A 13,784-nucleotide genomic window follows, 5' to 3' on the forward strand; every position below is an offset into this window, starting at 1 on the left:
AAGGGAATTTCTGGATAAAAAAGATGGGAATTCGTGGATAAAACAGAAGGGAATTCCTGGATAAAACAGAAGGGAATTCCTGCATAAAACAGAAGGGAATTTCTGGATAAAACAGAAGGGAATTCCTGGATAAAACAGAAGGGAATTCCTGGATAAAACAGAAGGGAAATTCCTGGATAAAGCGAGGAAAACAAAACCCCGTGTCCTCCCCCCCGAATTCTGGGAAAGGTGGAAAACCGGGATGTCTCCCTGATTCCCAGCCAGTCCAGATCCCTCTTCCCTGCCTCCTTTATTTTTTTTTTCCCCCTTTCCAAGTGTTTCTTCCCCTTCCCACGGCACTTCCCAACCCTTTCCTTCCCGGCCGGCTGAGACGGGACAAACTCGTGCCAGCGCTGACTCCGCTCCGGTTCATTCCCACCAGGACAATCAGGAGTTAATCGGCTCCAGCCGCTTTCCTTTAACCCTTTTATCCCCTCCACGCAGGCAGCTCCAAGAAAAACCCCCCAATATTTAGGATAACCCCCGTAAATCCTGTTCCCACGTGGAATTCCTCTAGATGTCACTCTCGGCCGCTTTCCCTCCCTTTTCTTTCCTTTCCTTTCTCCAAGATCCTGCCTTTTTTTTTTTTTTTTTAAATTCCTTTCGGAGCTCTTTCCGGCCATGTGTGATTGCAGTTTCCTCCGGGCGTCCATTTCATCAACCCCAAATTAAGGAGCCGGCAGGGAAAATAAAAAAAGGGGGGAGGAGGAGGACGGTGGGATAAAAAATAACCCCCTCCCTCACCACCCCCACTCCCCATCCCTCACCCACCCCCTCCTCAAACATCACCTCCTTCCCGATCCCGCCGCTCCCAAAACCTCCCGACCTCCCCTCGACACCCCCTTTTCCACCTCCCCCTTTGATTTTTTTTTTTCCACACCCTTTTTTTTCCCCTAAGCCCGGCCCGGAGGGGATTTGCCACCTCGAGGCACTTTTTGGGGTGATTTGGGGTTGTGGTTTTTTTTTTTAGGGGGATGGGATTTTTTTAAGGGTTTTTAGTTGTTTTTTTTAGGGGGATGGGGGGGTTTTTTTAAGGGTTTTTTTTGGGTTTTTTTTAGGGGGATGGGGTTTTTTTAAGTGTTTTTTTGTGTTTTTTTTTATGGGGATGGGGTTTTTTAAGGATTTTTGTTAGGGGTTTTGTGGTTTTTTTTAGAGGGATGGGGTTTCTTTAGGGTTTTGGTTGGGGTTTTTTTAGGGGGATGGGGTTTTTTAATTTATTTTTTTTTTAAGGGTTGGCGTTTTTTAAGGGGTGTGTTTTTGCTTTTTTGGTTTTTTTAGGGTTGAGGTTTTTTTTTGGAGGGGGGGGTAGGTTTTCTTCCCCACGAAGGTTCTCTCCCACCATCACCACCATCACCACCATCATCCCTCCATCCAGCGGATGATTCTTCCTCCCTCCCCACGCTCCCAAATCCACCCCTGCGTTACCCCCCGATCTTTTCCCCCCTCCCTCCCCTGGATGCCGACACCGGATCCGGAGCCGGTCACGGTACCTCCAGCCCTGCCTTTTTTTTTTTTTTATTATTCCCCTCCTCCCTTCCCTTCTCCCAATCCCGGCCGTGGAACGAAAAAACGCCCGCATAGAGGAAAAACCCCAGGGCGAATCCCAAATCCCGCGGGGAGCTCCGGGCCCTTCGCATCGTCCCCTCCTGCATGAGCCCCCCGCGTTGCCGGCGATGATGCCCCAGCGCTGAGAGATGTCCGAGATGTCCGAGATGTCCATGGCCCGGCTCGGCGGCGTCAATGGATTCCTGCAGGACGCCAGGATGGAGGCGGGAGACATGGGCAGGGTCCTGCGCTGCCTGGAGATGGGCACCGTCCTCACCCTCTTCTACCAGAAGAAGTCGCAGAGGCCCGAGAGGAGGACCTTCCAGGTGAAGCTGGAGACGCGGCAGATCGTCTGGAGCCGCACGCCAGAGAAGGTGGAGGGGGACAGTGAGTACCGGGATTCGGGGGTTGGGGGGAGTTGGAGGGGTTGGGGGTGTTTGGGATTGGGGGATGTCCTGGTGTGGTGGCTGGTGAGTGCCTGGATGTGTTGGGGTGTCTGCTGAGGATGTGGGGCTTGGGGATGTCCTGGCATGGTGGAGTGACCGGTTGTGGGGGGCTTGGGATTGGGGGGATGTCCTGGTGTGGTGGGGTGATAGGTTTTGGGGTGCCTGGATGTGTTGGGATGTCCTGGTGTGGTGAGGTGGCCGATTGTGGGGGGCTTGGGATTGGGGGGATGTCCTGCCGTGGTGGGGTGACTGGTTGTGGGGTGCCTGGATGTGTTGGGATGTCCTGCTGTGGTGGGGTGACCGATTGTGGGGTGCCTGGATGTGTTGGGATGTCCTGGTGTGGTGGGGTGACTGCTTGTGGGGTGGTGGGCTTGAGGAGATGTCCTACCGTGGTGGGGTGGCTGGTTGTGGGGTGCCTGGGTGTGTTGGGATGTCCTGCCGTGGTGGAGTGACCGATTGTGGGGTGTCTGGGATGTCCTGCCGTGGTGGGGTGATTGGTTGTGGGGTGGTGGGCTTGGGGAGATGTCCTGCTGTGGTGGGGTGACCGATTTTGGGGTGCCTGGATGTGGTGGAATGTCCTGGTGTGGTGGGGTGACTGGTTTTGGGGTGCTTGGGATTGGGGGATGTCCTGACGTGGGGGGATGACCAGTTGTGGGGTGCCTGGGTGTGTTGGGATGTCCTGGTGTGGTGGGGTGACTGTTTGTGGGGTGTCTGGATGTGGTGGGATGTCCTGGTGTGGTGGGGTGACCGTTTGTGGGGTGCCTGGCTGTGTTGGGATGTCCTGTTGTGGTGGGGTGACTGGTTGTGGGGTGCCTGGGTGTGTTGGGATGTCCTGGTGTGGTGGGGTGGCTGTTTTTGGGGTGTCTGGGTGTGTTGGGATGTCCTGGTGTGGTGGGGTGGCTGTTTTTGGGGTGTCTGGGTGTGCTGGGATGTCCTGGTGTGGTGGGGTGACCGGTTGTGGGGTGTCTGGGTGTGTTGGGATTTCCTGCCATGGTGGGGTGACCGTTTGTGGGGTGTCTGGGATGTGGTGGGATGTCCTGGTGTGGTGGGGTGACTGTTTGTGGGGTGTCTGGATGTGGTGGGATGTCCTGCCATGGTGGGGTGTCCGGCTGTGGGGTGTCTGGATGTGTTGAGATGTCCTGGTGTGGTGGGGTGACTGGTTGTGGGGTGGTGGGCTTGGGGAGATGTCCTGGTGTGGTGGGGTGACCGATTGTGGGGTGTCTGGATGTGGTGGGATGTCCTGGTGTGGTGGGGTGACTGTTTGTGGGGTGTCTGGGTGTGTTGGGATGTCCTGCCATGGTGGGGTGCCTGGTTTTGGGGTACCTGGATGTGGTGGGATATCCTGCTGTGGTGGGGTGACTGGTTTTGGGGTACCTGGTGACCGATTGTGGGGTACCTGGATGTGTTGGGATGTCCTGGTGTGGTGGGGTGACTGTTTGTGGGGTGCCTGGATGTGTTGGAATGTCCTGGTGTGGTGGGGTGGCTGGTTTTGGGGTGTCTGGATGTGGTGGGATGTCCTGCCGTGGTGGGGTGACTGGTTGTGGGGTGCCTGGCTGTGGTGGGATGTCCTGGTGTGGTGAGGTGGCCGATTGTGGGGGGCTTGGGCTTGGGGGGATGTCCTGGTGTGGTGGGGTGGCTGTTTTTGGGGTGCCTGGGTGTGTTGGGATGTCCTGCCATGGTGGGGTGTCCAGCTGTGGGGGGATTGGGCTTGGGAGGATGTCCTGCCGTGGTGGGGTGACTGGTTGTGGGGTGCCTGGATGTGTTGGGATGTCCTGGTGTGGTGGGGTGACAGATTATGAGGTGTCTGGATGTGTTGGGATGTCCTGCCATGGTGGGGTGACTGGTTTTGGGATGCCTGGATGTGTTGGGATGTCCTGGTGTGGTGGGGTGACTGACTGTGGGGTGCCTGGATGTGCTGGGATGTCCTGGTGTGGTGGGGTGACTGACTGTGGGGTGCCTGGATGTGTTGGGTATGACTGGTTGTGGGGTGCCTGGATGTGTTGGGGTGTCCTACCATGGTGGGGTGACTGACTGAGGAGTTTTTGGAGCGTGGTGGGATGTCCTGTTGTGGTGGGGTGGCTGGTTTTGGGGTGCCTGGATGTGTTGGGGTGTCCTGCCATGGTGGGGTGGCTGGTTTTGGAGTGTCTGGATGTGTTGGGATGTCCTGACATGGTGGGGTGGTTGGTTTTGAGGTGCCTGGGTGTGGTGGGATGTCCTGCTGTGGTGGGGTGACTGGTTGTGGGGGCTTGGGCTTGTGGGGATGTCCTGGTGTGGTGGGGTGACTGTTTTTGGGGTGCCTGGATGTGTTGGGATGTCCTGTTGTGGTGGGGTGACTGGTTGTGGGGTGGCTGGGCTGTGGTGGGATGTCCTGCCATGGTGGATGACCAGCTGTGGGGGGCTTGGGCTTGGGGGGATGTCCTGGTGTGGTGGGGTGGCTGTTTTTGGGGTGCCTGGATGTGTTGGGATGTCCTGCTGTGGTGGGGTGGCTGTTTTTGGGGTGCCTGGGTGTGTTGGGATGTCCTGCTGTGGTGGGGTGACCGGTTGTGGGAGTGTCTGGATGTGTTGGGATGTCCTGGTGTGGTGGGGTGACTGGTTGTGGGTGCCTGGATGTGTTGGGATGTCCTGCCGTGGTGGGGTGACCGATTGTGGGGTGCCTGGATGTGTTGGGATGTCCTGGTGTGGTGGGGTGACTGTTTTTGGGGTGTCTGGATGTGTTGGGGTGTCCTGCCATGGTGGGGTGACTGGTTGTGGGGTGTCTGGGCTTGGTGAGGATGTCCTGCCGTGGTGGGGTGACTGATTGTGGGGTGCCTGGATGTGTTGGGATGTCCTGGTGTGGTGGGGTGGCCGGTTGTGGGGTGTCTGGATGTGTTGGGATGTCCTGGTGTGGTGGGGTGACTGGTTCTGGGGTGCCTGGATGTGTTGGGATGTCCTGCCGTGGTGGGGTGACTGGTTGTGGGGTGCCTGGGATGTGTTGGAGATGTCCTGGTGTGGTGGGGTGACTGTTTGTGGGGTGCCTGGATGTGGTGGGATGTCCTGCCATGGTGGGGTGACTGGCTGTGGAGTGTTTGGGTGTGGTGGGATGTCCTGCTGTGGTGGGGTGACCGGTTGTGGGGTGCCTGGATGTGTTGGGGACTGTCCGGGGTGCCTGATGTGTGGGATGACTGGTTGTGGGGTGCCTGGATGTGTTGGGATGTCCTGCCATGGTGGGGTGACTGGTTGTGGAGTGTTTGGGCTGTGGTGGGGTGTCCTGGCATGGTGGGGTGACTGGTTGTGAGGTGCCTGGGCATGGTGGGATGTCCTGCCATGGTGGGAGTGACTGGTTGTGGGGGTCTTGGGGTGTGGTAGGATGTCCTGCTGTGGTGGGGTGACTGGTTGTGGGGTGCCTGGGTGTGTTGGGATGTCCTGGTGTGGTGGGGTGACCAATTGTGGGGTGCCTGGGTGTGTTGGGATGTCCTGCCGTGGTGGAGTGGCTGGTTGTGGGGTGCCTGGATGTGGTGGGATGTCCTGCTATGGTGGGGTGATTGGTTGTGGGGTGCCTGGGCTTGGGGAGATGTCCTGGTGTGGTGGGGTGACTGTTTGTGGGGTGTCTGGATGTGGTGGGGTGTTGTGGTGTGGTGGGGTGACTGGTTGTGGGGTGGTGGGCTTGGGGAGATGTCCTGCCATGGTGGGGTGACCGATTGTGGGGTGTCTGGGTGTGGTGGGATGTCCTGGTGTGGTGGGGTGACTGTTTTTGGGGTGCCTGGATGAGTTGGGATGTCCTGCCATGGTGGGGTGACTGGTTCTGGGGTACCTGGATGTGTTGGGATGTCCTGGTGTGGTGGGGTGACTGGTTCTGGGGTGGTGAGCTTGGGGGGAGGTCCTACCATGGTGGGGAAACTGTTTGTGGGGTGTCTGGGTGTGGTGGGATGTCCTGGTGTGGTGGGGTGGTTGGTTTTGGGGTGCATGGATATGTTGGGATGTCCTGCCATGGTGGGGTGACCGACTGTGGGGTGTCTGGATGTGTTGGGATGTCCTGGTGTGGTGAGGTGGCCGATTGTGGGGGGCTTGGGATTGGGGGGATGTCCTGCCGTGGTGGGGTGACCGACTGTGGGGTGTCTGGATGTGTTGGGATGTCCTGCCATGGTGGGGTGACTGGTTTTGGGGTGCCTGAATGTGGTGGGGTGTTGTGGTGTGGTGGGGAAACTGGCTGTGGTGGGATGTCCTGCTGTGGTGGGGTGACTGTTTCTGGGGGGCTTGGGCTTGGGGAGATGTCCTGCCATGGTGGGGTGACTGTTTGTGGGGTGTCTGGATGTGTTGGGATGTCCTGCCATGGTGGAGTGACTGTTTGTGGGGTGACTGGATGTGGTGGGATGTCCTGCTGTGGTGGGGTGGGCTGGTTTTGGGGTGCCTGGATGTGTTGGGATGTCCTGGTGTGGTGGGGTGACTGGTTGTGGGGTGGTGGGCTTGGAGAGATGTCCTGGTGTGGTGGGGTGACTGGTTGTGGGGTGTCTGGGTGTGTTGGGATTTCCTGCCATGGTGGGGTGACCGGTTGTGGGGTGGTGGGCTTGGAGAGATGTCCTGGTGTGGTGGGGTGACTGGTTGTGGGGTGCCTGGATATGTTGGGATGTCCTGCCGTGGTGGGGTGACCAGTTCTGGGGTGCCTGGATGTGTTGGGATGTCCTGCCATGGTGGGGTGACTGGTTGTGGGGTACCTGGATGTGTTGGAATGTCCTGGTGTGGTGGGGTGACCTGTTGTGGGGTGTCTGGGTGTGTTGGGATGTCCTGGTGTGGTGGGGTGACCGATTGTGGGGTGCCTGGATGTGTTGGGATGTCCTGGTGTGGTGGGGTGACTGATTTTGGGGTGCCTGGATGTGTTGGGATGTCCTGCCGTGGTGGGGTGACTGGTTCTGGGGTGGTGAGCTTGGGGGGATGTCCTGCCGTGGTGGGGTGACTGATTGTGGGGTGGTGGGCTTGGGGAGATGTCCTGCCATGGTGGGGTGACCAATTGTGGGGTGCCTGGGCATGGTGGGATGTCCTACCTTGGGGGGGTGACTGGCTGGGGAGTTTTTGGGGTGTGGTGGGATGTCCTGGTGTGGTGTGGTGGCTGGTTCTGGGGTGCCTGGCCATGGTGGGATGTCCTGGTGTGATGGGGAAAGTGGCTGTGTGGCTGTGGTGGGATGTCCTGTTATGGTGGGGTAGCTGGTTCTGGGGTGCCTGGATGTGGTGGGATGTCCTGGTGTGATGGGGAAAGTGGCTGTGTGGCTGTGGTGGGATGTCCTGCCGTGGTGTGGTGGCTGGTTCTGGGGTGCCTGGATGTGGTGGGATGTCCTGCCATGGTGGGGTGACCAGCTGTGTGGCTGTGGTGGGATGTCCTATTGTGGTGAGGTGACTGCTTGTGAGGTGCCTGGATGTGTTGAGGTGACTGGTTGTGGGGTGCCTGGCCATAGTGGGACGTCCTGCCATGGTGGGTGAGTGGCTGGGGAGTTTTTGGGGTGTGGTGGGATGTCCTGTTGTGGTGGGGTAGCTGGTTCTGGGTTGCCTGGCCATGGTGGGATGTCCTGGTGTGATGGGGAAAGTGGCTGTATGGCTGTGGTGGGATGTCCCCCCGTGGTGGGGTGTCCAGTTGTGGGGTGCCTGGATCTGGTGGGGTCTTCTACCATGGTGGGGTACCTGGCATGGTGTGTCTGGTCGTTGTAGGACGTCCTGCTGTGGTGGGGTCACTGTGGGGTGCTTGGACATGTTGGGGGGTCCTGTTGTGGTGAGGAAACTGGTTGTGGAGTGCCTGGGCATGGTGGGATGTCCTGGCATGGTGGGGTGAGTGGCTGGGGAGTTTTTGGGGGCGTGGTGGGATGTCCTGATGTGGTGGAGTGACTGATTTTGGGGTTCTTGGACCTGTTGGGATGTCCTGCCATGGTGGAGTGACTGATTTTGGGATTCTTGGACATGTTGGGATGTCCTACCACAGTGGGGTGACTGGTTTTGGGGTTCCTGTTCATGATGGGATGTCCTGCCATGGTGGGGTGACTGATTTTGGGGTTCCTGTTCCTATTGGGATGTCCTGCCATGGTGGGGTGACTGATTTTGGGGTTCTTGGACCTGTTGGGATGTCCTACCACGGTGGGGTGACTGATTTTGGGGTTCCTGTTCCTATTGGGATGTCCTACCATGGGGGGTTGACTGGTTGTGGAGTTCCTGTTCCTGTTGGGATGTCCTGCCATGGTGGGGTGACTGGTTTTGGGGTTCTTGGACACAGTGGGATGTCCTGCCATGGTGGGGTGACTGATTTTGGGGTTCTTGGACCTGTTGGGATGTCCTGCCACGGTGGGGTGACTGATTTTGGGGTTCCTGTTCATGGTGGGATGTCCTGCCATGGTGGAGTGACTGGTTTAGGGGTTCCTGTTCCTATTGGGATGTCCTGCCATGGTGGGGTGACTGATTTTGGGGTTCTTGGACCTGTTGGGATGTCCTGCCATGGTGGGGTGACTGATTTTGGGGTTCCTGTTCCTATTGGGATGTCCTACCATGGTGGGGTGACTGGTTTTGGGGTTCCTGTTCCTATTGGGATGTCCTGCCGTGGTGGGGTGACTGATTTTGGGGTTCTTGGACCTGTTGGGATGTCCTGCCATGGTGGGGTGACTGGTTTTGGGGTTCTTGGACCTGTTGGGATGTCCTACCATGGTGGGGTGACTGATTTTGGGGTTCTTGGACCTGTTGGGATGTCCTGCCATGGTGGGGTGACTGATTTTGGGGTTCCTGTTCATGGTGGGATGTCCTGCCATGGTGGGGTGACTGGTTTTGGGGTTCCTGTTCCTATTGGGATGTCCTGCCATGGTGGAGTGACTGATTTTGGGGTTCCTGTTCCTGTTGGGATGTCCTGCCATGGTGGAGTGACTGGTTGTGGGGTTCTTGGACCTGTTGGGATGTCCTACCATGGTGGGGTGACTGGTTGTGGGGTTCTTGGAGCTGGTGGGAAGTCCTACCATGGTGGGGTGACTGATTTTGGGGTTCCTGTTCCTATTGGGATGTCCTGCCATGGTGGGGTGACTGGTTGTGGAGTTCCTGTTCCTGTTGGCATGTCCTGCCATGGTGGAGTGACTGGTTTTGGGGTTCCTGTTCCTGTTGGCATGTCCTGCCATGGTGGGGTGACTGGTTTTGGGGTTCCTGTTCCTATTGGGATGTCCTGCCATGGTGGGGGGACTGGTTTTGGGGTTCCTGTTCCTATTGGGATGTCCTGCCATGGTGGGGTGACTGATTTTGGGGTTCTTGGACCTGTTGGGATATCCTACCACGGTGGAGTGACTGGTTTTTGGGTTCCTGTTCCTATTGGGATGTCCTGCCATGGTGGGGTGACTGGTTTTGGGGTTCCTGTTCCTATTGGGATGTCCTGCCATGGTGGGGTGACTGGTTTTGGGGTTCCTGTTCCTATTGGGATGTCCTGCCATGGTGGAGTGACTGATTTTGGGGTTCCTGTTCCTGTTGGGATGTCCTACCATGGTGGGGTGATTGATTTTGGGATTCTTGGACCTGTTGGGATATCCTACCACGGTGGGATCTCCATCCCCTGTGGAATGTCCTACCATGGGGTGATTCCCATAAAAGCAGGAGCTGCTGGGCTGGGCAACCCTCATCTCCTCCTTCCCACCTTGTCCTGGGGGTGCAGCTGCTTCCATGGGATCCCTGGGGATTTACATCCCCCCTGGCAAGGAGGTGAAGGAGGAACCATCGCTGTTCCTGCTCACGGTGCTTTTAACCCCAAAACTGGGATGCTGGAGCATCCCTAAAAACCATCCTTACCTCATGGATTCACTGGGCTCTTTGGGATGTGGAATTCTGGCTCTTGGGTGGAATTCCATGCCTTGGTGCTCGTCACTTCCAGGCTTTAAATGGAGCTGGAAAGAGCCAAGGGATGAAAACCTGGGATTGGGGTGACCTGGAGCTCCACCATCACCTCATCCCACATCCCACACAGGGAAGGAACTCAGTTTTGGGATGTCTCCCTGAGGTCATCCAGAAAGAGGAAAACAAAAGGAAAAATCCCCCTGGGAATGGTGCAATCCTTGCATCCAACCCCATCCCTCCCTTGGAGTGGGAGCGATCCCTGTCTGGGTGCCGGGCTGGGACATCCTCACCCCCCGATCCAGCTCCTGCTGCTCCCACATCCTCCCACTCTCCGGGATGTTGTGGAAGTGCCAGGATCTCCCGGAGCTCACGCCTGCCGGGGCCGTTTCAAATCCCCCCTTCCAGCCGACTTCCAGCTGGGAGAGGGATTAGTGGGATGGGATGATGTCTCTGTTAGGGATTGTCGGGGCCAGGACACGGATCCAGGCTCTCCCCTGGACTCCTGGGATAATGACACGCTTCGTTAAGTGGCTGATGGACACGTGTCTGGGACTGGGATCCGTGTCTGGGACCGGGATCCGTGTCTGGGACCGGGATCCGTGTCTGGGACCGGGATCTGTGTCCAGGCCCTGGGATCTGTGTCTGGGCCTGGGATCCGTGTCTGGGACCGGGATCCGTGTCTGGGACCGGGATCCGTGTCTGGGACCGGGATCCGTGTCTGGGACCGGGATCCGTGTCTGGGCCTGGGATCCGTGTCTGGGACCGGGATCCGTGTCTGGGACCGGGATCTGTGTCTGGGCCTGGGATCCGTGTCTGGGACCGGGATCCGTGTCTAGACTGGATCCGTGTCTGGGACCGGGATCTGTGTCCAGGCCCGGGATCTGTGTCTGGGCCTGAGATCCGTGTCTGGGACCGGGATCTGTGTCTGGGCCTGGGATCCATGTCTGAGACCGAGATCCGTGTCTAGAGACCGGGATCTGTGTCAGGGACCGAGATCCGTGTCTGGGGCCAGAGATCCCGTGTCTGGGACCGGGATCCGTGTCTGGGACCGGGATCCGTGTCTGGGACCGGGATCCATGTCTGGGACTGGGATCTGTGTCTGGGACCAGGATCTGTGGCTGGGACCGGGATCCATGTCCAGGCCCGGGATCCGTGTCCAGGTGCAGGGTCCAAGGCCCGGGATCCGTGTCTGGGACCGGGATCCGTGTCCATGCCTGGGATCCGTGTCCATGCCCGGGATCCGTGTCCATATCTGGGATCCGTGTCCATGTCCGGGATCCGTGTCCATGTCTGGGATCCATGTCCATGCCTGGGATCCGTGTCTATGCCCGGGATTCATGTCCATGTCTGGGATTTGTGTCCATACTTGGGATCCATGCCCATGTCTGGGATCCGTGTCCATGTCTGGGATCCGTTTCCAGGCCTGGGATCCGTTTCCAGGCCCGGGATCTGTTTCCAGGCCCAGGATCCGTTTCCAGGCCCAGGATCCGTTTCCAGGCTCGGGATCCGTGTCCATGTCTGGGATCCGTGTCCATGTCTGGGATCCGTGTCCATGTCTGGGATCCGTGTCTATGCCCAGGATCCGTGTCCATGCCCGGGATCCGTGTCCATGTCTGGGATCCGTGTCCATGCCCGGGATCCGTGTCCATGTCTGGGATCCGTGTCCATGTCGGGGATCCGTGTCCAGGCCCAGGATCCGTGTCCAGGCCCGGGATCCGTGTCCATGTCTGGGATCCGTGTCCATGTCTGGGATCCGTGTCCATGCCCGGGATCCGTGTCCATGTCCGGGATCCGTGTCCATGTCCGGGATCCGTGTCCATGTCCGGGATCCGTTTCCAGGCCCGGGATCCGTGTCCATGCCTGGGATCCATGTCCATGCCTGGGATCCGTGTCTATGCCCGGGATTCATGATCCAGGCCCGGGATCCGTTTCCAGGCCCGGGATCCGTTTCCAGGCCCAGGATCCGTTTCCAGGCCTAGGATTTTCCATGTCCGGGATCCGTGTCCATGCCTGGGATCCGTGTCCATGCCCGGGATCCGTGTCCATGTCTGGGATCCATGTCCATGTCTGGGATCCGTGTCCATGTCTGGGATCCATGTCCATGCCCGGGATCCGTGTCCAGGCCCGGGATCCGTGTCCATGTCCGGGATCCGTGTCCATGCCTGGGATCCATGTCCATGTCTGGGATCCATGTCCATGTCTGGGATCCGTGTCCATGCCTAGGATCCGTGTCCATGCCCGGGATCCGTGTCCATGCCTAGGATTTGTGTCCAGACCTAGGATTTGTGTCCAGGCCTGGGATCCGTGTCCAGGCCCGGGATCCGTGTCCAGGCCTGGCATCCATGTCTAGTGATTCATGATCCAATGTCCATGGAGGACACATGGCCCGGGATTTGTGTCCAGGTCTGGGAGTTGTGTCCAGGTCCAGGATCCATGTCCAGGCCTGGAATCCACATCCAGGCCTGGGATCACCTGGAACATCCCCTCCCAAATTAACCTCATCCTGGAGGTCTTCCAGCCCCTCACCCTCAGCAAGTCCCACTTTCCCAGGGAATTCCCCCAGCCCAGGGAATCTGGCAGAAAACAACCCCCAAAAAAAGGATCTTTATAAGAAATGAAAAACCACCGGGATGAAGGCAGCCTGGAAAATCCAAGAGGATTTTGGAGAGGTGACACTTCCAACCTCGTTTATGCCAAATAATTAGAAATGGGATTTTTTTGGGGGGGAGGAGAAAATCCAAGTGGGATTAATCACTCCTGAACCAGGAGGAAATATTTCAGGTTTTAAATCCCACCGTGGGAATTCCCAGGGAACGCTCTCTCCCAACTCCCCCCTGGAGGGAATTCTGAGCTTCCAGCTGTCCTACAAGAAGGGATGACTGAGGCTGGAATTCCCTCCATCCCCTTTTTCCCTCCTAAGACCTGGAAAAAAAAAAAAATTCCCAGGCCTTCACTCAACATCCCTTAAAACCCTCCGGGCAGGACCTGCTCTTCCCACCGTTCCAAATCCTCTTTGCTCCGGGAGCCGCCCGCTTTGCTTTAGACAAGGAAAAAAAAGAGGGATTTTCACAGCTGGAAGCCTCAACTTCCAGGGGGTTTTTTTAATCCTTCCAGAGTGTTTTAATGGCCTGGGATCCCGGAGACAATGCTGGGAGGAGTTTGGAGACACGGTTTCCGACGTGATCCCTGCAAATCCGCCGCAGATGTGGTTTCCAGGAAGCTCCCGGCTCCGGCTCCCTTGTTTTGTGCGGCCGCTCCCTCTTCCCCTGGTTTTTGTGGGAATGGGCTCTTTGCCACAGGGAGAGGGATTTGGGGGGTGGGAAAGCAGAAATTCCCTTGTGTTTTGGGCTCATCCCACAGTGTGTGGGAAGTGGGGGAATGGGGGGGGATTCAGCCCCTCTGACCCGCTCAGGTGAGATCCCATCTGGGAGAGGTGGGAATGTTCACTCAGGTGAGATCCACCTGGAAGAGCTGGGAATGTTCACCTGGAGGAGGGAAGGATCCAGGGAGACCTTGGAGCCACTTCCAGGGCCTAAAGAGGCTCCAGGAGAGCTGGAGAGGGACTGGGGACAAGGGATGGAGGGACAGGACACAGGGAATGGCTTCCCAGGGTTAGGTGGGATGTTGGGAAGGAATTCCTGGCTGAGAAGGTGGGGAGGGGCTGGGATGGAATTCCCAGAGAAACTGTGGCTGCCCCATCCCTGGAAGTGTTCCAGGCCAATCTGGAGCAATGTGGGACAGTGGGAGGTGTCCCTGCCCACGGCAGGGGTTTGGAATTCCACCATCTTTCCACTGCCTTCCAACTCAAACCATCCCGGGAATATTGGCAGCACCCAGAGTGCTGATCCAAGGCCTGATCCTGGCAGTGTTGAATCCCAGGAATATCCCTTTGGGACCTGTTGACCAAGCCCTGTGAGATTCTCCCCTTCTCCCTGT

General features: G+C 57.9%; 2 protein-coding genes across 2 annotated transcripts; one reads left to right on the plus strand and one right to left on the minus strand.

The window, feature by feature from the left end:
* The first annotated feature begins 1,247 nt into the window (after positions 1–1,247).
* On the plus strand, positions 1,248–2,126 carry LOC126637177 (1-phosphatidylinositol 4,5-bisphosphate phosphodiesterase gamma-1-like). The gene is made up of 2 exons (XM_050310171.1): positions 1,248–2,001; positions 2,089–2,126. Exons 1-2 carry the CDS (start codon positions 1,734–1,736, stop codon positions 2,124–2,126), a joined length of 306 nt encoding a protein of 101 aa, XP_050166128.1. The 5' UTR covers positions 1,248–1,733.
* A 6,030-nt stretch (positions 2,127–8,156) lies between these two features.
* LOC126637178 (uncharacterized) lies at positions 8,157–9,808 on the minus strand. The gene is made up of 3 exons (XM_050310172.1): positions 9,804–9,808; positions 8,667–8,781; positions 8,157–8,309 (listed from the first exon to the last, which is right to left on the minus strand). Exons 1-3 carry the CDS (start codon positions 9,806–9,808, stop codon positions 8,157–8,159), a joined length of 273 nt encoding a protein of 90 aa, XP_050166129.1.
* Between the last annotated feature and the right edge of the window lie 3,976 nt (positions 9,809–13,784).

This window comes from Myiozetetes cayanensis, unplaced genomic scaffold (assembly GCF_022539395.1).
Source record: "Myiozetetes cayanensis isolate MyiCay16 unplaced genomic scaffold, myiCay2020 scf148, whole genome shotgun sequence".
Lineage (NCBI taxonomy): Eukaryota > Metazoa > Chordata > Aves > Passeriformes > Tyrannidae > Myiozetetes > Myiozetetes cayanensis.

Bases quoted from the DNA above. Each gene is read 5' to 3' on its own strand.
- LOC126637177 (XM_050310171.1), top strand. From the start codon at position 1,734: ATGTCCGAGATGTCCGAGATGTCCATGGCCCGGCTCGGCGGCGTCAAT. The intron at 2,002-2,088 runs GTTGGAGGGGTT...GTGTCTGCTGAG, and splicing joins GGATTCGGGGGTTGGGGGGA to GATGTGGGGCTTGGGGATGT.
- LOC126637178 (XM_050310172.1), bottom strand. The intron at 8,310-8,666 runs GTCCAAGAACCC...ACATCCCAACAG, and splicing joins ATGGTAGGACATCCCAACAG to GTCCAAGAACCCCAAAATCA.